The following is a 21,222-nucleotide window of genomic DNA, read 5'->3' as shown; positions in this document are numbered from 1 at the left end:
AAATATAATGGTAATAAATATTACATTAGTTATCCAGTACATAATGAAAAACACTGTGGATCAATCTGACTTTTCAGGTGGTAAGCATTTAATTTCTATTTGAGAGGGTAACCTTTCTGACTCCCTTGCACCCATCAATCACAAGAACAGATTGGCTGGCCCATGGCAGCTGTACAAATGTCAAGGGTGTACTGTGTCTGTACTATGTCTTGTGGGAAAGGCCTTACACAGAATCAAACCGCATTTGAAAGAAAGGACAGCCACACACAAACCTAAACTTTATTTTAATGTTGTCTTTAAAGGGTGAATATACTATCTGTTCTGTTTGGGCTGTCTTTCGCTTCACTGGGCATATGTAAAGTCAAATACACAAAACAGAAAGTGCAGCATATGCATGGAAAAGTTGTGCTTCTGCAGGATAACGGCTTGTTTTTATTTTACAGATTAACCAGGCCACACATGACCAAGCTATAGTGCTCCAGAACGCCCTGCAGAACATCCCTAACCCGTCTGCTGAGTGCATGCTCCGAAACGTGGCCATCCGCCTCGCCCAGCAGATCTCTGATGAGGTGTGTTACGCAACGAAAATGTCTTCTGTGTTATCATTTATGATCAAATAAAGCTGTTTCCATTTTAAATGGACACTCCACTTTTTTTGAAAATATGTTCATTTTCCAGCTCCCCTAGAGTTAAACATTTGACAGCTGATCTCCAGGTCTGGCGGTACCACTTTTAGCATAGCTTAGCATAATCCATTGAATCTTATTAGACCATTAGCATCGCGTTAAAAAATAACCATAGAGTTTCGATTTTTTTATATATATTTTTTTAAAACTCACCTGTAGTAACATCGTGTACTACGGCCGATGGAAATTAAAAGCTGCGATTTTCTTGGCAGATATGGCTAGGACTATACTCTCATTCTGGCGTAATAATCAAGGACTTTGCTGCTGTAACATGGCTGCAGCAGGCGTAGTGATATTATGCACTGCCTGAAAATAGTACCCTTGTTACTTTCAATAGCAGGGGACTATTTTCAGGCAGTGCATAATATCACTACGCCTGCTGCAGCCATGTTACGACAGCAAAGTCCTTGATTATTACGCCAGAATGAGAGTGTAGTTCCTAACCATATCTGCCTAAAAAAAACGCAAATTTTAATTTTCCATCGGTCTTAGTACACAGTAACAACAGAAGAGTCACATTTTAAATAGGAAAAATATCGAAACTCTGGCTATTTTTTTGCGCGATGCTAACGGTCTAATCGAATTCAATGGATTATGCTAAGCTACGCTAAAAGTGGACTCGGAGATCAGCTAAATGGTATCCAAAACGTAAAAAATCAATTGTTTAACTCTAGGGGAGCTGGAAAATTAGCATATTTTCAAAAAAGTGAAGTGTCCCTTTAATGTTGTGGATTACAAACTGACTTTCTGAGTTTTCTCATCATTTTTATGCATTGTTTTTTTTTTTCAACCCCCGTTTGTTTTCTCTCTTGCCCAGAATTTCTTTCAGGCCTCCAAGTACATACCAGATATCTGTGTCATCCGAGCAGTTCAGAAAATAGTCTGGGCCTCTGGATGTGGCTCTGTCCAACATGTCTTTAGTTCTAATGAGGAGATCAGCAAGATCTATGAGAAGGTGCGGTGACTTACACTATATACAAACTGTGTAAGTTATCTGACTTTATATTTACATCTGTGACGTGTGATATCTCGCAGACCAATGCGGGCAATGAGCCGGATGCAGAAGATGAGCAGGTGTGCTGTGAAGCTCTGGAAGTCATGACCCTGTGTTTCGCCCTTATGCCCACTGCACTGGATGCACTTAGCAAAGAGAAGGCCTGGCAGACCTTTATTATTGATCTGCTGCTGCACTGCCAGAGCAAGTGAGTCATGGCATACATATCTATGTGGGAAAGTAGTATGGTCATACATTCTTGGCAATTTTGGACTTACCTGTTGTGGTTCTTGCTTCTAGGTCTGTTCGTCAAATGGCTCAGGAACAGTTCTTTCTCATGGCCACCAGATGTTGTATGGGTCATAGGCCACTTTTGTTCTTTATCACCCTCCTCTTCACAGTTTTAGGTGTAAGTTTCTTCCATTTTGCTTTTTAGATTTCGCATATTTTAAATGTTAATTCACAGCACACTCTGATTGTGGTGTTTTGTTTTGCAGAGCACAGCAAAAGAGCGAGCAAAGCACGCTGCCGATTACTTCACACTTCTGAGGCACTTACTCAACTATGCATATAACAGCAACATTAACCTTCCCAATGCAGAAGTTCTCCTTAACAATGAGATCGACTGGTTGAAGCGAATCCGGGTACGTCATTCACACACTTTTTTATTTTTATTTAAATGAGTCTGGCACTGTTGGGTGGACTAATCTTTGGTTGCCAGTGAAAATTAAACTCTCTGTTCTTCTCAGGATGAAGTAAAGAGGACAGGGGAGCCTGGGGTTGAAGAGACCATTTTGGAAGGTCATATTGGTGTCACAAAAGAACTACTGGCTTTCCAGACCCCAGAGAAAAAGTACTACATTGGATGTGAAAAAGGAGGGGCAAACCTCATCAAGGTGAACTTCATGGATTATGCAATATCTGACCTCTGATAGTAGTGACAACGTTTGTCCTCTCTAGCAAGCTTGTTTTGTTTTAATGCACTCACCATCTGCTGTTCCCTCTTTGTCTTTATAGGAGTTAATGGATGACTTCCTCTTCCCTGCATCTAATGTCTATCTTCAATATATGAAGAGTGGAGAGTTTCCCACTGAGCAGGCCATACCTGTGTGTAGCACCCCAGCCACCATCAATGCCGGCTTTGAACTGCTGGTCGCACTTGCAGTTGGATGTGTGCGAAATCTCAAGCAGACTGTGGACACCCTAACTGATATGTACTATCTAGGTACTGCTGAACATTTGGAGGCTTGGCCTTTAAAAAACGCGCATACAAAAGTGTAGTGTAATGTTTAATTTGTTTTCGTTGTATGCCACCAGGTTGTGAACCACTTACAGAGTGGGAATATCTTCCACCTGTTGGCCCACGGCCTACCAAGGGTTTTGTGGGCCTGAAAAATGCAGGTGCGACTTGCTACATGAACTCTGTGATCCAGCAGCTCTACATGATTCCCCCCATCAGGAATGGCATCCTGGCTATTGAAGGCACTGGGAGTGAGGTGGATGATGATATGTCTGGAGATGAGAAACAAGATAATGAGGTATGGTTCATTTCAGTAATGTGTCACAAAACTGCAATGGAATTTTTTTTCTGCATTAACAGGTCACCTGATGTGTGTAAATGTCACATGATCATACTTTAAATATTGCTCTGTACGTTTGGTTTGAGGACAAAAAAGAAGAGGTGTGTTCGACTTCATGTGGTCTCACAAGATCGCCAAGTACATGACATCAAAATAAGCTTTGTATGCTTTCGAATCGCTCTTGTGGTATTTTGATGTCCTTCTCATGTCTGTCTGCACGCTACCATATGAAGTCGAGTACACCCGTTGTCATGGTTTTTGGAATGACTTATAGCGAGACAAAAATATCATCTTTTCGTCACATAACATTGGTTAATAAAAATGTCATCATTTCATAATTGTTTTTTTGTCGACTTTTAGAAAATGCCGCTAAAGTTTTGCGCAAATCTTTAATAGAAGTGCGGCCAAAGTCATGTCGCGGCTAGTTAGGACAAAAACACTGCGTGTTACACAGCGTTGTGTCGCATCTGGTTAGGACACAATGTAAGTCCAATTAAGTGCAAACACTGCAGGTGTGTTTGCAGCACAGACCGATCTGTATATGATGAATTTGCTCAAACTCTGTTCTGGAGGGCCGGTGTCCTGCAGAATTGAGCCCCAACTTGCCTCAGCGCACACCTGCCTGGTTTCTAGTGTGCTTCGTAAGACCTTAATTAGCTGCTTCAGGTGTGTTTTATTAGGGTTGGAGCTGAACTCTGCAGGACACCGGCACTCCAAGGGTGTGTTCCACTCCAGTTGTAGACATGCACTCGCAAACTTCCCTAAACACTTCCCCTCGGGGAATCCCTGTCACCATTTCGAAGTGCGTTCCACTTTGTCAAGTGGACGAGGGAAGTTTGTATGGACAGACCCTCGCTCCCTCGATTTTGACTACTTCATATGTACACTTCAGGCAGCTCCATACCCCACAATGCATCACGATTGTGACGTCACTTCAGCAACTCGCGCTTTGCACATGGAGGGGGCGGTCTCCACTTTCCATGTGATCAAGGGCTTAGGGCGATCCATTTAAACCTACTTCAAGTGTTTCAGCAGTTGTGGGCACTCGTACAACGTAAGCAATGACGTACATCCGAGTGAACGAGACTGAGGGAAGTTAGCGAGGGAAGGTCATAAAAAACGAACTGGAACGCAGGGCAGGGCTGCGTTCCACTCCAGTTTTAGACACTCGCTCGCGAACTTCCCCCCTCGGGGGAATCCCTGACGCCATTTTGAAGTGCGTTCCACTTCGTCAAGTGGACGAGGGAAGTTTATATAGACAGACCCTCGTTCCCACGCTGCGACCGAGGGAGCGAGTCTACTTCATATGTACACTTCAGGCAGCTCCTTTTACCACACGCAACATGATTATGATGTCCTTTCAGAAGCAAGTCTGTCCAAGTAAACTTCCCTCATCCACTTGACAAAGTTAAACGCACTTCAAAATGAAGATGGGAATTCCCAGAGGGCTTAGGGAACTTTGTAAGTGAATGTCTTAAAGTGGACTTAAAGGCACATCTAGACTCATCACAGTGTAAAGAAATGGGAGGAGGAGCGCTCAGGGGGTGGAATTGAGCTCAGGTGGAAGGGTGTGGCTTATTTCCCATTATAATTAGGCTCAGGTGTGCCCCTTAAATATCTGTTGTTCTGAATGCACAAGGAAGATCCAAGAGATGTTGTTGTTATTTTCTTCTTTGTTTCTTAATGTAGATAATTCAATGTATTATATACTTGTATGAATGAGCAAATGTAACCATCTCTGGGTAAATGTGCCACGTAGGCATTACCCGGAGTTGAGGGATTTATTGTTTGACTAGTGTTTTCTCTTCAGTAACAGACAAAAGTAGTATGTTACTAAAACACTTGCTTTAATTTTATAGAGTAATGTGGATCCACGGGATGAGGTGTTTGGTTATCAGCAGCAGTTTGAAGACAAGCCTTCACTCGGTAAATCTGAGGACAGGAAGGAGTACAACATTGGGGTTCTGCGGCAACTGCAGGTCATTTTTGGACACTTGGCTGCCTCCAGATTGCAGTACTTTGTGCCTAGAGGTTTCTGGAAGCAATTTCGGTAAGTTCCCTTTTTAATTTCTCTACCATTCTCTTTGCATTCAAGATTAGTAAACAACATGTTTCTTGGGACTCAAAGTAGCTTTTGATTGGACATTAGTCTTTTTCATTTTCACTTGACTGGATTGTACTCTTTTTGCAGGTTGTGGGGTGAACCAGTCAATCTAAGGGAACAGCATGATGCCCTAGAGTTCTTTAACTCACTGGTGGACAGTTTAGATGAGGCCTTGAAAGCATTGGGTCACCCTGCCATGCTAAGCAAAGTTTTGGGCGGCTCTTTTGCCGATCAGAAAATCTGTCAGGGCTGTCCTCACAGGTGACTTTCTGGTTTTTGGCTTTTCTAGATTTTGCTATTTTAACAAAGCTTATATTAAAGATGTTGTACTCTCTCTTCAGATATGAATGCGAGGAATCGTTTACGACATTGAATGTAGATATCAGAAACCACCAGAATCTCCTAGACTCTATGGAGCAATACGTGAAAGGGGACTTGCTCGAGGGTGCAAATGCCTACCACTGTGAAAAATGTAACAAGAAGGTGCGTGTGCTGTTTTGAATCGATTTCTGTTGTGGTTGGTTAATGGAGCATGGTTTAGCTCATGTTGGCACTGTGGTGGCATTGCAGGTGGATACAGTGAAGCGTTTACTCATCAAGAAGCTGCCTCCGGTGCTGGCCATCCAACTGAAACGCTTTGATTATGATTGGGAACGAGAGTGCGCCATCAAGTTCAACGACTACTTCGAGTTCCCAAGAGAGTTGGACATGGAGCCCTACACTGTAGCTGGGGTAGCTAAGCTGGAGGGATCTGATGTGCATCCAGAGAATCAAGTAAACATTCAGATCTTAAACTTATGAGCATTTTATTCAGCTATATTTTAGATAGTTATAGCTCTCAGATCTGATTTGATGTGCACATTTTTATTTTCATAGATTAAGGAGTCCTAAAATTTGGACTGACTGCCTAATTTTTAGGTGCTGCTTTTTATATTTTCATTTTAGGCTACTTTTATCTTTTTTTTTTTTTTTTTTTTTTAAACGCATAAAAGATGAATGGAAGGGATACTCGGCCAAATATCAAAATCAACCCATAATTTCCTCACCCTCAAGCAATCCGATATACACATGTCCATCATCTTTCAGACAAGCACATTTCAGATAAAGTTATTTTAGTAAATGTCCTTGCTCAGGGATCGACCGATATGGATTTTTCAGTGCCGATACGATACAGGCTGCCGTTTTTTTTTTTTTTTTTTTTTTTTTTTTGAGCCAATACTGCTTTTGCTCACTCAATATACATTATAAAAATTATGTAAAGAAAACTGGCATGTTGTTAAAAAGAGATGTTAGTAGTTTGGACAGTTCTTACATTTATTTAAGTCTAGGACTAGTCTAAACCCTGTCCGGGAAACCGCCCAATAGAGATGAGCAATAAAAGCTGTTAGGCTGATCATAGCTTATGCCGATACACATAAAATGTGCAAATATCGGCCCGATATATCAACCGGACGATATATCGGTCTATCACTATTTATAATGGTAGAAAACAGGGATTGGGGAACAACTTCTGACTTTAAACCCCCAAAAATGCATTGATTCTTAAAGAAAAACACCACCATTTTTCAAAGTTTTACCTCAATTTAGATGAATTAATACATGCCTATCTTTATTCAATGCATGCACTTAATCTTCGTACAGTGCATCGTGAATGTGTTAGCATTTAGCCTAGCCTCATTTATTCCTTAAGCTTTGTTTATACTCGCGCTTTGGTCCGCAACGCAAGCCTCCGCGGATCGCACGCGGATCGCTCACCAAACAGACAAGGCGTTTATAGTTGACACTCTCGCTGTTGCACTATTTTTTGAACCGCCAGGGGGCGGCGCAAGCCATCAAGTAAAAAGCAAACACAGAATCGCCTCAAGTTTGGTCATTTTCGGATGTGGAGCCGCGCGCACAGTTACAAAAAATGGGGTCTCGACCACCCACTCCGCGCTGACGTCATTTTTTGCCGCACGCACCAACGCGCTGTATGGACGGGGCGAGTATAAACATAGCTTTAGGATCGTAACGGGGATGAATTTAGAAGCCAACACACTGTTACATGAGTAGTTATTCGAGTAAGTATGGTGGCACAAAATAAAACGTGGCAATTTTCAAAAATGAAAACTATATTGTATGGTGGAAGAGCACTTGGGTTGCAACACTTTGACCTCATACGCAGCAATATTGTTTAAGTGAGAGGGGGAGTAATAAATTTGTTCCTTATTTAAAGACTGTTACATGAGTAGTTACACAAGATATTTGGCTAGAGTATCTCTAATTAATGAGCTGCCCAATGATGACCGTCATCCTTTCTCAGTACCAAGTGACTGACAAACGTAGCCATCTCTTGGTGAATGTGCCACGTAGGCACTGCCTAGAGCTGAGGGCATGACTGTTTAACTCTTGTTTTCCACTATTGTACTAATGGCAGAAACCTTTTTTAGTGTATTGTGGATTTTTAATAAATTTTTTTGTATGGTCACAGGTGATCCAGCAGAACGAGCCGTCAGAGCCGGAACCCCCCTGCAGCTCACGTTACCGTTTGGTGGGCGTGCTGGTTCACTCTGGCCAGGCTAGTGGAGGTCACTACTACTCCTACATCATTCAGAGAAATGGCATTGGAGGAGAGGGTGAGAGGAATCGCTGGTACAAGTTTGACGATGGCGATGTCACAGAGTGCAAGATGGACGATGATGAGGAGATGAAGAACCAGTGCTTTGGAGGAGAGTACATGGGCGAGGTCTTCGATCACATGATGAAACGCATGTCGTACAGGCGACAGAAGCGTTGGTGGAATGCCTACATCCTCTTTTACGAGCGCATGGACACTCTGGACAAGGACAGTGAGCTGGTGAAATACATCACTGAGCTCACCGTGTCCAGCAAACCTCACCAGGTGAAGATGCCCTCCGCTATCGAACGCAGCGTGCGCAAACAGAACGTGCAGTTCATGCATAATCGTATGCAGTACAGCTTGGAGTACTTCCAGTTCATCAGGAAGCTGCTTACCTGTAATAGCGTCTACTTGAACTCACCGCCAGGTATATTTAAAAAAATTTTTAACATAAGACTCGCTACCTTCTTGATTCGTCCGAATTGACTGTGCTTTATTTGTGGCTTTTAGGTCAAGACCATCTTTTGCCTGAAGCAGAAGAAATGGCTATGATCAGTATACAGCTTGCTGCAAGATTTCTCTTCAGTACCGGATTCCACACCAAGAAAATCGTCCGTGGCCCTGCTAGTGATTGGTAAGTGTTATTTTTCAGACAGTGAAGGTTTGAAGGTAAACAGAGATGTTATTTAAACCTTGTTTTTTACTCTTGTGTTTTAGGTATGATGCACTGTGCATCTTGCTTCGGCACAGTAAGAACGTGCGTTGCTGGTTTGCGCACAACGTCCTCTTTGCGTATCCAAACCGCTTCTCTGAGTACTTGCTCGAGTGCCCCAGTGCTGAGGTACGGGGAGCCTTCTCCAAACTCATCGTATTCATTGCACACTTCTCCCTCCAAGACGGACCTTGCCCTTCACCAATTGCCTCACCTGGACCTTCAAGTCAGGTCAGTCTTTTAAACTTGTCCTGAAAAATGTAACAAGACTGGTTGGCCAATCACATGGTCCGAGTGTCTTGAAAATGTATAGGTCAAGAAATCTGTCTGTTTTTTAATTCATATGGTTGGTTTGCTGTCTTAGGGCTGTGATAACCTGAGTTTAAGCGAACACCTGTTTCGTGCCGTCCTCAACCTGCTGAGGAGGGAAGTCTCTGAACACGGGCGTCACTTGCAACAGTACTTTAATCTCTTCGTCATGTACGCCAACCTTGGTAAGGACCTCACGCCACTTTTTATAAACAATGAAAGTTGTTACTTTTCAGCTCTCTCCCATCACACCTTACATTTCTGTCTGTCAGGCTTAGCAGAGAAGACGCAGCTCCTGAAGCTTGGGGTACCAGCCACCTTCATGCTAGTGGCTCTGGATGAGGGTCCGGGACCTCCAATTAAATACCAGTACGCTGAGCTGGGGAAGCTCTATACTGTTGTGTCACAGCTCATTCGCTGCTGTGACGTAACATCACGAATGCAGTCCTCGATCAACGGTGAGTCTTGTTCAATAAAATCATCTCCAGGCTTCTTTCATATCAAGTCTTAGTCTTCATTGCCCGATGAAGATGCTCATCCTTGCTCAGGATTTACTGACTGACACAATGCCATCTCCAGGCGTGTGTGCCAGGGTGCCATTGCTTGGAGCTGAGGGCATTAAAAAAGATGCATAGGAAAGTCTTTATTTTTGCTGTTAGTGGTTTTATAAAACATTGACATCAAGAGTAGCAACAGACATTGGTACATGGCAAGAATGTAAATTGTCATGCATACACTGCATGTTAATACCTTTAAACATAACAGAACACTGATTTCAAGTTTATATCAGGGTAGCAAGCAAAAACCTTGGTTAACCAGTCAGGATGAATTGATTTCTCAGTTTCCTGACACAACTTTGTTCATGATCTTTTCAGGTAACCCTCCCCTGCCAAATCCATATGGTGACCCCAACATCACAGCTCCCATCATGCCTCTGCAGCAGATGGTGGTTGACATCCTGTTTGTGCGCACCAGTTATGTCAAGAAGATTATCGAGGATTGCAGTAACTCTGAGGACACCATCAAACTCCTGAGGTTCTGTTGTTGGGAGAACCCTCAGTTTTCCTCCACTGTGCTAAGTGAACTACTGTGGCAGGTGAGAAAGATTACAGATCACCACAGAACATCTTTTTTTTTTTTTCTTGTTTGTTAATCAACATTGTTCTTTTGTGTAGGTGGCATATTCATACACATACGAGTTAAGGCCTTACTTGGACTTGCTTCTCCAAATCTTGTTTGTAGAGGACTCGTGGCAGACTCATAGGTTGGTCCACCTTTTCCACTTTTACTTGATATTTAGCAAATGCATTTTATGTAAACCAATGTTTGGCCTTTAAAATACATGAAGAACTTTAAAGCATCACCAGAGTTTTTTTTTTACCTTAAAATAACGTTTCCAAAAAAGTTTCAGTGGTTCATCCACTCAAAAGAGGGTGAATGGCACTTTCACATTCGCTTTGCAGCCCTCTATCGACCAAAACCGCACTAAAGAAGTTTCCAACCGTCGGGTAGTGGTCCTGTAGTCCGAGTGAAAACTACAAAAACTTGCTTTACGGCAGACCTACAATCCAGCCAGAGCCAGCTATGCTTCAGTATTTACGACAGGGCTAATGAACAATTACGCTTCTGACCTGTTGGGGGAGCAAAGAGCAATAACTCTTTAGTGTTGCTTTAAAGGTGCCACAGAATAAATAAAAAACTGTATTTACCCAGGCATAATGAATAATAAGAGCTCTGTTAATGGTAATGACATATTGTGAACCTCAAACGTGTTTACTCATTTTTATGTAAACCTTGTGCATGCAAAAGATTGCTGGAAAACAGGCCAATCTCAACATCCCCGACTGTGATGTCACAGTTAAGATGTATGCCCCAACATTTAATTACACATTAAATTAATTACAAAGTTGTTAAAATGCTAAAAACAATGTTGTGACTGCTGAGTTAGTGCTACATGCTAATTAATGCTATATGCTAGGGTTTAGGCTAAAGTTCTACTATTGACTTTACAGTTATGTTTTGTAGGTCTGTACTGAAAACCCCACAAACTTACCACTTTGAAACGTCCATTAAATATCTTTAAACAATAAGTTGTTCCTCAAAATCTGTATTTTTTTTGTCTGATACAGGCTCAAACATATAGGGGGGGTTTCTTCTATAACTAGTTTTAACAAAACATGCCTTACTAAAAACATTAACTGTGTGCATTTTGAGGCAAAAGATATATCAGTGCAAGATGTTTTCAATTTGTACAGCTTTCATTTATTTTAGTCTCTAGTACTAGTCTAATCCCTGTCCGGGAAACCGCCCCACAAGGTATGTTTACTAATGTGAGCTACTGGCATGAGCCTCAGAGCAGATCAAATAGAGCAGAGCTTAATATTATTATTATTCATTACCCTTCCAAATGGGGCAAAAATAGAACATTTTGTTCAAAGGACAAATGATAAGGTTGCAAATGGACATTTAAAAACATTTCTGGAACATTTTTGCACTTTATAGTTACATACCTTATATGTAAACATCAAAGAACAATTTAACATATATTATTTCAATGCATTCTTTGGCACCTTTAATCGTCTTGACTTCTTTGTAGATTAATTTAAACCATTATGAACGCACTGTTTTTCTTTACATTTTTCCTTGTGAATATTTTTAGGATCCACAATGTGCTAAAGGGAATTCCAGATGACCGTGATGGTCTTTTTGACACCATTCAACGCTCCAAAAACCACTACCAAAAGAGAGCCTATCAGTGTATCAAATGCATGGTGGCTCTGTTCAGTAACTGCTCAGTGGCCTATCAGATTCTCCAGGTTAGCAACTTCTTTTTAAAATAATGGCATTAGACTGTTGGGATTATTCGCTTTTTCAAGTTGTAACATTTGATTTTCCCAATATCCAGAGTAATGGTGATCTAAAGAGGAAGTGGACATGGGCAGTGGAGTGGCTCGGGGACGAGCTAGAACGGAGACCTTACACTGGCAACACCCAGTACACGTATAACAACTGGTCCCCTCCTGTCCAGAGCAACGAAACATCCAATGGATATTTTCTGGAACGTTCTCATAGTGCCCGCATGACTTTAGCCAAGGCCTGTGAGCTGTGCCCGGAGGAGGTAAGTGTTGACTTATGATCATTCCCCTCTTAATACATTCTGCAACATTAGTGCAAGTATGTTTAAAAAGTGTAGTATCATGCCTGTGTGCTTCCTACTAGTCAGTCATGCCTTTGCTTTTATAAATCCATGGTTGCTTTTATAATGTAGGCTTTTGTAGAGAAAAGCTTCAAATAGACTATGTAATGGTGGAGAAACAATCAAATTTTTATTTTAAATACAAGAATTTAAAGGGACTCCTGGCTGTAGACATGTTTAACTATAGATAAGGCTTTGAGTTTTCAACTTTTTTTATATTATTTTCAGGTTTTAAATTTCTAATATTTGTACTAGTATTTTTATCTTTGATTTCATGCCATTTTATAGTGAACCAAATAAGCCCTTGCTTTTTCTAATTGAGTTGCATTGAGAGTCAGCTGCAATGTACCACAAATGTTTTAAATGTATGAAGCTATAGATGATCCACATGCATAAATTGTTGAACCAGTATGCATTAATAATTGCCATTTCAAACTAGTGTCACTTAACGAAGCACGAAGTGGTTTCTGAAGAGGACGCAGGCCGGAATCCGTCCTCTGCACAGCAGCTTTTGCCAGGGGAAGTGACAGGCCAGCCACAGCACACCGTAAGACTCGTATGGCCCAGCCACACTGGTGTCATCTGCGTAACTTCTTGGTGTTTACAGGGCGTGTTGTAGCCAGATTCATCTTCCACCTCCCTCATGAACTTCTTTAAATCAGCTGTTGTTTAACGTCTTCATTTCAATGTTTCTTTCTAATCGACTGTAAGCCTCAATGTAATAAGCGAGTGATCGAAAACTCTAAGCCTTGGCTATAGTGTAGTATAAGTGAGTTGCAGTAATCTTTGTGTTTGGTGTTATTGTTGAAATTTGAGATTAATATGAGGTACAGTCTGCAGATTTATTTGCATATTGAGGGAGAACACGCTTAGTATTGCTGTCACATCACTATTTTAACTAATTTTGTCTGTCATGTGCGCTTAAAATTTTTATTCTTAACAGTAGACATTCATGGCCCTTGTATTAACATCTGTCTCTGTTGATCGATCATAAACAGGCATGCGTACATCTTACAACGGAAGGGTCAAAACTATGCATAAAAACTAAGATGATACTTTCCGATATACTTCCATATTTCAGTCATGCAGCTTTAAATAAGCAACACGCGTGCTTCATCTGATTTGTCTCATCCTTTTTTGGGACCTCATTTGTCTCCATATTTAGCATTTTACAATCAACTTCCCTTAAACAGATGTTAATACCAGGAGGACATGGAGTTGTGTTGTCTATTTCACTGTGCCCCTTGTCTGTCACAATATGTACAATAGTACCAACCTTAAAGGGATAGTTCACCCAAAAATGAAAATGTCATTTAATGACTCGCCCTCATGTCGTTCCAAACCCGTAAGATCTCCGTTCATCTTCGGAACACAGTTTAGGATTTTTTATAGACCGTTTCAACATGAACAAACTGCTTTCGTGGAAAATACGTAACTTCCGGTAAACTTCGCTAAGACGAAATAACAACAATTCTGTTTAAAGTAGTTTATTTATATAACAAGCAAAATAAACAACACGTATATTACATAGGAAACCAAAACATTTGTTTTTCTTCAAGATATTTGTTTAAGAGTTCAGCTTTTAGCAACTACACCGACCATTAAACAAACAGAAACCGGAAGTAAAGTTCAGACCAGACGCGTCCGACGTCACCGCATGTGCATCTGATGAAACGGTCTACATTTAGTCCGAGAACTTGCAGACCCTTCATTGAAAATCTATGTACGGTATACTGTCCATGTCCAGAAAGGTAATAAAAACATCATCAATGTAGTCCATGTGACATCAGTGGGTCAGTTAGAATGTGTTAATAAAGCATCGAAAATACATTTTGGTCAAATATAACAAAAATTACGACTTTATTCAGCATTGTTTTTTTTCCACATCTGTTGTGAAGCGCATGTGCGAGGCTAATGTCACGTGACTTCAGTGACGCGGATAATGTGTTATACATAGACATGTTTGCGAAGGTTTTGTTTTCCAAACTTACAGCGTGCGTCTCCCTCAGACTGTAAACGAAGCCAGGGCACACAAAAAAACAGCTGGGGCGCACCAGATAACACATCAGCTGCGTCACTGCAGTCACGTGACTTAAGTCTTGTGCATGCTCTTCACAACAGACTAGGAAGAGAAGACAATGCTGAATATAGTCGTAATTTTTTTATTTTTGGACCAAAATGCATCTTTGATGCTTCAACACATTCCAACTGACCCATTGATGTCACATTGACTACTTTGATGATGTTTTTATTACCTTTCTGGACGTGGACAGTATACCGTGCATAGATTTTCAATGAAGGGTCAACAAGCTCTCAGACTAAATATAAAACATCTTAAACTGTGTTCTGAAGATGAACAGAGGTCTTATAAGTTTGGAACGACATGACGGTGAATCATCGATGACATTATTTTCATTTCTGGGTGGACTATCCCTTTAAACACAATAAAGTAACTTAACTTGTTGATCATCTAAATTGGATAAATGAGCGCTAAACATTTTAGTAGAGCTCTTACTAAGTCCGCTCCAAGTGTATTATAGAAATCATTTTGATATTTAAACAGTATTTTTAGTGCTTAATTGATGTAATTTTGGTTGTTTTAGGAGCCTGATGAGCAGGAGGTGCTCGATGAGCAGGAGCCTTCTCCACCGGAGGACACGGCTCTGTACCCTCATTCTCCAGGCACAAAATATCAACAGGTACCTGAGCCTCATTTCATAAGGAATATGCTTTTATCCAACAATATATTTTTAGTATACGTTGGTTTCCGATTGCGTTGTAATTTGTGATCTTGTGTATTTCAGCAGAACAACCTCCCACATACGCAGCCATACACTGGCCCTGCAGCACAACACGTCAACAACCCTCAGCGTCCAGGCCCACGAGCACAAGACAACTGGGAGCCACCTGAGGATGCGCCACCTAGCCAGACTAAAGACTAACAATATGTTCTCCCACTGTCCTCCATCTGAGTTCTCCAGCGAGATACTCGAATCCAGAGCAAGGCCAGGCCCCACCATGCTGCTCCACTCCAGAGCCTGTGTAACCCAGAACATTCAGCTTCCCTCAATTTCTAACCCTGGAGTGGAGCCTCCTCACTGTCTGCTCTGCAGTATTAACTGTCAAAAGTGTAACTTGCGGTGGACTGTGCATATTGTTTGTAATAAAAACGGGCCTGACGCACTTGTCTCATGACAAAGGTGTACATACTATGTTAATGTTTTGACTGTTCAAAAAACAACGGCACTCGAGGCCGTTGGAGACTGCAAGATTCACGAAAATGGCAAAAACAACACAAAAAAATATGATGCAAATACAATGGTGAAAGACAAAAAAAAAGTTTTATCCCATGCTCCGTAGTAGGGTTTGGGCCGTTTGGGTCATTCTGCTTTTGATCATACATTATATTCACGTCAAAGCTTAACAGGCTATGGCACCTGGTGAGCAAGAGATGGCCATAGAGTGTAAACAATGGGACGGTTGGTTGGTTGGTTGATCTATATTATGTTTCATTGATGTGAATGGGGTGATGCAAATTAGTTCTGGAAATTCCTATTGCCTTTTTTCTTCTGGTAATAATTCAGTAATTTGAAGGCTTCAGCTGACACGCTGTAACATCTTAGCATGGCTTCACATCAAACTAGCATAGCCCAAGGGTAACTCTGTGATTTCTTTCTACCACAGCTATTCGGGAGAGCTCTTTCGTTGACCCCCCCTTCATGTGCTCTTCTAGAGTTGATGTTTTCGAAGCGATGTAAGAAATGAGCGGCTTTTCGATTGCACCCGTTTCCTCTGATAAATATTTGGCTGTCGCTTTTTGGTGGGACGACCCCACTTAGTTTTTGATTATAGGAATTTTAGAAAGATTTATGCAAGAATTTGCTGTGCCAGGATTCCTGGAACTCGGTTTGCTTATTTGTCTCTCCTTGGTTGAACCTTGTGGTAGACAAATGATCTCCTGGTAATTTCGTAAGTCAGCAAGATCCCTCTCTTCGCATTTGTGTACTCGAATAGAGGCTCAGACGGGGAACTCTTCATTTAAGGAGAAAATAAACGTAAAGCAGGGTTGTACCATAATATAACTGCTGGTTAGTCATGTTGAAACTTCAGTTAGCAAAGTCTCAAAGGAGTAAACATCAGTAGATACTGTATGTATTTAATTGGTAACTTGAATGCTTTTTTTCTTGGATTTTGTTGGAAAATACCAAATGCTCCTGCAAATGAAAATATTCTGCCCATCATATATTTAAATATTTTGCTGTTTTATTTTATAGAATTTATTTTGTTGTATTTCACTAAAAGAAAAATAGAATTTGATTTAAGAGGAACATTTTTGTCCTTGTGTTATTTTTAAAGATTATCGACTGTACAGAGTTCTTCGCCCTGTTTTTTGCCGACTTTTGTTTTGGCCATGATGTGACGTTGAATTCTGAAGCCACAGTCACAATGTTGACTTTCACTTTGTGAGGTTTTGTGCACAGAAATATTAGAGGAAAGCATTGCGCCCTTCAAGAATAAAGACAAAGAAATCAGGAAAATGTCTTGATGTGTTGTTGTGAAGAGCTGCAAGACAAGGTTTACATACATTCACATCTTTTTACATTGTCTTTACTAAATGTTCACAGATTTATCACTGCTGCATAAAGCTTAGAAATATAACCACAAACATAAGCGCATGCATGTGTATTGATAGGCCAGTTATGACGTTCGCTTAACAGTTTTATATCTATTCCTGTACACATTTTGGGACAACACATTTCTGAAATTTGTACATTTTCACTAGATGGGTCAGCTCTGAAGTTTATTAGGTGATTTCTTGGACCGGGCTTATCTAAGTCCCAGACTAAAATGCATGTTAGTGCAAAATGTTTATAAATTGAGTAAGCTCAGACATATCGTAACATACATCACTGCAATTATTTTGTCTTAAAATGCACATCAGTAATGTTTTCTTTACTGCATGCCTGTAAAAACTACTTAACTGTCCGAAAGTAACTCGTGCCTAGTCCTGGATTAATCTAAACCCTGTCTGGGAAACTGTCCCTATATCATCATGTAAGCAACTAGTGCACAAGCTTTCAAATTCCAAATTAGTTTTCCTATTGTTTCCTGAAATAATTTCGTTCCATTTCTTAAAAGGAAGACAACTAATTTAAAATACAATAATCCTTAGAAGATGGACCTTAGCCAAAATCTGGGCTATAGACCATATTGTTGCTATAACAAACATCCTTAAGATTCATTTTAGTCACGTATGTGACCCTGAACCACAAAACCAGTTATAGGTAGCATACACAGGTATATTTGTAGCAATCGTAAACAATACAATAGGAAACTATCATTAGGATATTAAGGAAAGATAATGTTCCATGAAGATATTTTATAAATTTCCTACCGTAAATATATTAAAAATGTATTTATAATTAGTAAAATGTGTTGCTAAGGTCTTCATTTGGACAACTTTAAAGACAAATTTCTCAATATTTAGATTTTTTTTTAACACTCCGAATTCAGATTTTCAAATAATTGTATCTCAATCAAATAATGTCATGTTTTAACAAACCATACATCAATGTAAAGATGATTTATTCAGTTCAGACGTCATAAATATCAGAGGTGGACACTTACGTAGAAAGTAAAAATACTACAGTAAATTTTCAAGTATTTGTATTTTATCAGTGTTTTTCTTTAGAAAACATACATTTCAAAGCATATAATCATAATTTTTACTCCACTATATTTCATAATTTCAAGTTTTTGGTTTATATTTAATATTTAAGTACATTAAACATAGTATTTTTTTACTTAAGAAGTTATTTTGTACTTTAACTCAAGAAAAGTAAAAGTACACAATTTTTATGTAATTAGGTATTAAATCAATTTTAATATGCAATATAAAAGGAATACACCGTATAATTCTATGCTTTAGAATGTAGTGAACATTTTTTAGTAAAGTGAAATACATTTTTTCCCCAAGACAAACACTCAGATGCTTGGAAAATGTAACCCTAAATACTTAAGTAGTGTCCACCTCTGATAAATCTATATATATATATATATATATATATATATATATATATAATTGACCCTTGTGACTGTTTTGTGGTCCGGGTCACATGATTTAAAGCATGTTTGTACACAACCACATGTGCATTGTCTTTCGGATATACTTATATATACGTATACGGATATACCAAATTAAAGAGCACCCTTAAATTTGCTTCTTGATGTATAAATCTGCACAATTGGATTATTGTCACCTAACACTGATAACTTACAGATGCTATATGCAAATTAAGTAAAATTCTTCTATCAGGACTAACCCAAAACTAATAAATAAACCTTAGGACAGGATTGGTCCTTGGACAACCAGTAACTAATGCTGCTATTAGGAGGTTGCATTTAAGTATCTAACAAGTTTAATCTTGGCTTACTTGATGTTGCACTCTATTTAGAAAGCACTAAAAAGATTTTTGCTTTTCCTCTTATGTAATCACACTCGATTACCTACACAAACTGTATTTTTAAAATCTTTTTACTATGAGTCAAGAGATCCAGTTTAACAGACTGCCAACAAACAAAACCCATTGCATTTAAAGCAATCCTACTGTTAAATGTGTTAAAACATTACACAAACTAATATGATGTATTATATGCATCTATAATCAATCAATGGCCATTTAGTTTAATAATGTTATGTACTTTACGGATAATGTGAGAGGTAATGAGATGTAGTAACTGATGATAAAAACGAAAACAACAAAAAACTGTTGGGACACATTTTATTATGAAGATACAGATTAGTTTTCTTTGTCCTGGACGGTCTTTGTTCCGCGCAGTCTGCCAGTACGACGGGCAGCAATAAGACCGACCTTGCGTCCAGCGGGTGCGTCCCTCCTGATTGTTGAGGGTTTACCAATATGTTGATGGTTACCACCACCGAAGGGATGCTCAACAGGCTGAAAAAGATAGCACATTAGGTCAGATTTAAAAACCATCATAAAAGCGCACCTCATAATCCAGACATAATCCCTCATATCACGATAAAAAGCTTTGCTTACGTTCATAGCCACACCACGGACACGAGGCCAGCAGTTCCTCTTGGCCTTATACTTGTGGTATGCACGTCCTGCCTTCAGGATGGGTTTGTCAATACGACCACCACCAGCAACAACACCTTTAGGTATTACAGAGAATTTAGCCTTTCAAACATTCCTAAAATATTAGTATAGAACACAATCCTATGAATCTTACAGACCCCATAACTTCATACAAAGGCTGCACATAAAGGATTCAATGATAAACATCCCCACAACAAAACATCCCAAAGATGAAATACCAAAATATTTATAGTTCCTTACCAACAACAGCTCTGTTTGCAGAAGAAACAACCTTTTTGGCTCCAGATGGAAGTTTGACTCTGGACTTTTTGGTCTCAGGGTTGTGGGAGATGACTGTGGCATAGTTTCCAGATGCACGAGCAAGCTTGCCTCTGTCTCCAGGCTTCTCCTCCAGACAGCAGACAATGGTACCCTCAGGCATGGTGCCAACAGGGAGCACATTTCCAATGTTAAGCTGGGCTGTAACAATTCAAACCATAAGCTTTTAATCAACACGTATGCAACACATTCATCTCTGCTGATGGCTTATATTTATATTCACCTTTCTTGCCGCAGTAGATGAACTGGCCGGTGTGGATCCCCTCAGCTGCAATGAACAATTCTGTCCTCTTCTTAAACCTGTATGGGTCACGGAAAGCGACTTTAGCCAGAGGAGCCCCACGGCCTGGATCGTGAATAATATCCTATGAGAGAAAGCATATTGGTTTCCTTGAGTCATTGAATGATGGCAGTCAAATAGCAAATGTTTGAAACATTCAGCCGGTTCACAATTTTACCTTCACGATTCCCTTGATGTAACCATGGCGTTCAGCAAAGTCAATGTGACGGAGTTTAGCAGCACCTTTCCTGTGCTTGACGTGGGCTCTGAAGACTGAGCCCGCACCTTTTCTCTGTCCCCTAATCACACGTCCCATTGTGACCTGTATAAATAAGTAACGTTAATCACGTATAAAACATGCCAACACCACATAAATCGCTTTAAATCAATTGTATTGTTGCTGTGATATATGATTATGTAAATTCACAAAACAGGCCCACAAGTGAACAAAATAAATGCATGACAGTCTTACAACTACAAAATATCCATATCTCGCGAGAAAATCACAAATTAGTGGCCATTACGACAACAGTGACAATGTGGCAATTTTAATGACCAACAAATAAACGTGCCATCTGTCTGTAAACATCACGAGTGGCTAGTTGAGATACTGCCCTAACGAAATATACGATTTACAACAATAAGAGTAACACTTGGCCATTGAGTGCTTAAGTTACAACTTAATAATTTTTAACGCACGGAATCGCTTGAAACATCCAGTACCGGCGTCCGCGTACCATCAGGCCACTATCGTGACCGCTAACACATATTTACTTCAAAGCTAAATAACGCGTTGAAATTAAATAGTGAGCGACCTCTGATGACCACATATATATGCTTAAATATTGTGTGAACATTATAAGACTTTAGTTATAGGTGGATGGTGAACTTAAAACGGTGATTTTAAATGGATGGATCAGAGAGACAGAAAATTGTTTCTCATACCTAAACTCCGCTGACGGAAAGAGGAAGCGTAAGGGAGGGATGAAGATTTTCTTCCGGAGAAATGAGGGCATTCAAGTACCCGGATGTCTCTTCAGTCTGGCCTGCCCCCTAGAGGCTGATGGAAACATTTCATTACAATAAAAAGATTCATGATTTTAAAGCATTGCCAACGTTCTTGTATCTGTATTTCTGAATAATATTAATATACCTTAAACTAAAAATAAGCATGTTTTATAAATATTCATCTTTGAAAGAAACCATGAAGAGGCAGCATCGGATCAAGCACCTGTTTATTGCAAGACACTCGTTATTTTTTCAAATATATATTACCAAATAAACAAATTTACAAACGTTCAGTTTTAATTCCAACAGATGAAA

At 39.9% G+C, this 21,222-nt stretch overlaps 2 protein-coding genes across 7 annotated transcripts in view; one reads left to right on the top strand and one right to left on the bottom strand.

Annotated features, from left to right (window-relative positions):
* Positions 1–16,508, top strand: part of usp9 (ubiquitin specific peptidase 9) — a 39,362-nt gene extending 22,854 nt beyond the window's left edge. For 4 of the 6 annotated variants that reach the window (XM_065251844.2, XM_065251842.2, XM_065251847.2 and 1 more), the window contains 24 exons: positions 444–569; positions 1,504–1,641; positions 1,722–1,888; positions 1,981–2,089; positions 2,178–2,324; positions 2,430–2,576; positions 2,698–2,905; positions 2,998–3,218; positions 5,120–5,310; positions 5,452–5,625; positions 5,706–5,847; positions 5,935–6,138; positions 7,835–8,390; positions 8,474–8,597; positions 8,681–8,906; positions 9,040–9,169; positions 9,257–9,442; positions 9,860–10,080; positions 10,160–10,248; positions 11,644–11,800; positions 11,890–12,102; positions 12,620–12,727; positions 14,784–14,879; positions 14,985–16,508. In XM_065251844.2, the coding sequence (XP_065107916.1) occupies positions 444–569; positions 1,504–1,641; positions 1,722–1,888; positions 1,981–2,089; positions 2,178–2,324; positions 2,430–2,576; positions 2,698–2,905; positions 2,998–3,218; positions 5,120–5,310; positions 5,452–5,625; positions 5,706–5,847; positions 5,935–6,138; positions 7,835–8,390; positions 8,474–8,597; positions 8,681–8,906; positions 9,040–9,169; positions 9,257–9,442; positions 9,860–10,080; positions 10,160–10,248; positions 11,644–11,800; positions 11,890–12,102; positions 12,620–12,727; positions 14,784–14,879; positions 14,985–15,122 (4,218 nt within the window). In that variant the 3' untranslated portion in view covers positions 15,123–16,508. The remainder of the gene's footprint in view (positions 1–443; positions 570–1,503; positions 1,642–1,721; positions 1,889–1,980; positions 2,090–2,177; positions 2,325–2,429; positions 2,577–2,697; positions 2,906–2,997; positions 3,219–5,119; positions 5,311–5,451; positions 5,626–5,705; positions 5,848–5,934; positions 6,139–7,834; positions 8,391–8,473; positions 8,598–8,680; positions 8,907–9,039; positions 9,170–9,256; positions 9,443–9,859; positions 10,081–10,159; positions 10,249–11,643; positions 11,801–11,889; positions 12,103–12,619; positions 12,728–14,783; positions 14,880–14,984) is intronic. The other 2 variants (XM_065251845.2, XM_065251848.2) reach the window with 1 other exon arrangement.
* A 2,440-nt stretch (positions 16,509–18,948) lies between these two features.
* Positions 18,949–20,957, bottom strand: rpl8 (ribosomal protein L8). The gene is made up of 6 exons (XM_065251849.2): positions 20,845–20,957; positions 20,078–20,221; positions 19,843–19,984; positions 19,542–19,760; positions 19,242–19,357; positions 18,949–19,139 (listed from the first exon to the last, which is right to left on the bottom strand). The coding sequence occupies exons 2-6, from the start codon at positions 20,213–20,215 to the stop codon at positions 18,981–18,983; spliced, it is 774 nt and encodes a 257-aa protein (XP_065107921.1). The 5' UTR covers positions 20,216–20,221; positions 20,845–20,957; the 3' UTR covers positions 18,949–18,980.
* Positions 20,958–21,222: the final 265 nt, after the last annotated feature.

The sequence above is a fragment of the Paramisgurnus dabryanus genome, chromosome 15 (assembly GCF_030506205.2).
Source record: "Paramisgurnus dabryanus chromosome 15, PD_genome_1.1, whole genome shotgun sequence".
NCBI classification, from domain to species: Eukaryota; Metazoa; Chordata; class Actinopteri; order Cypriniformes; family Cobitidae; genus Paramisgurnus; species Paramisgurnus dabryanus.
Note: the sequence above shows the minus strand (reverse complement) of the source record. Positions and strands in the feature narration are given on the sequence as shown.

Bases quoted from the DNA above. Each gene is read 5' to 3' on its own strand.
- rpl8 (XM_065251849.2), bottom strand. From the start codon at position 20,215: ATGGGACGTGTGATTAGGGGACAGAGAAAAGGTGCGGGCTCAGTCTTC. The intron at 19,985-20,077 runs GTAAAATTGTGA...TTTCTCTCATAG, and splicing joins ACATCAAGGGAATCGTGAAG to GATATTATTCACGATCCAGG. The intron at 19,358-19,541 runs GTAAGGAACTAT...TAATACCTAAAG, and splicing joins TGCAAACAGAGCTGTTGTTG to GTGTTGTTGCTGGTGGTGGT.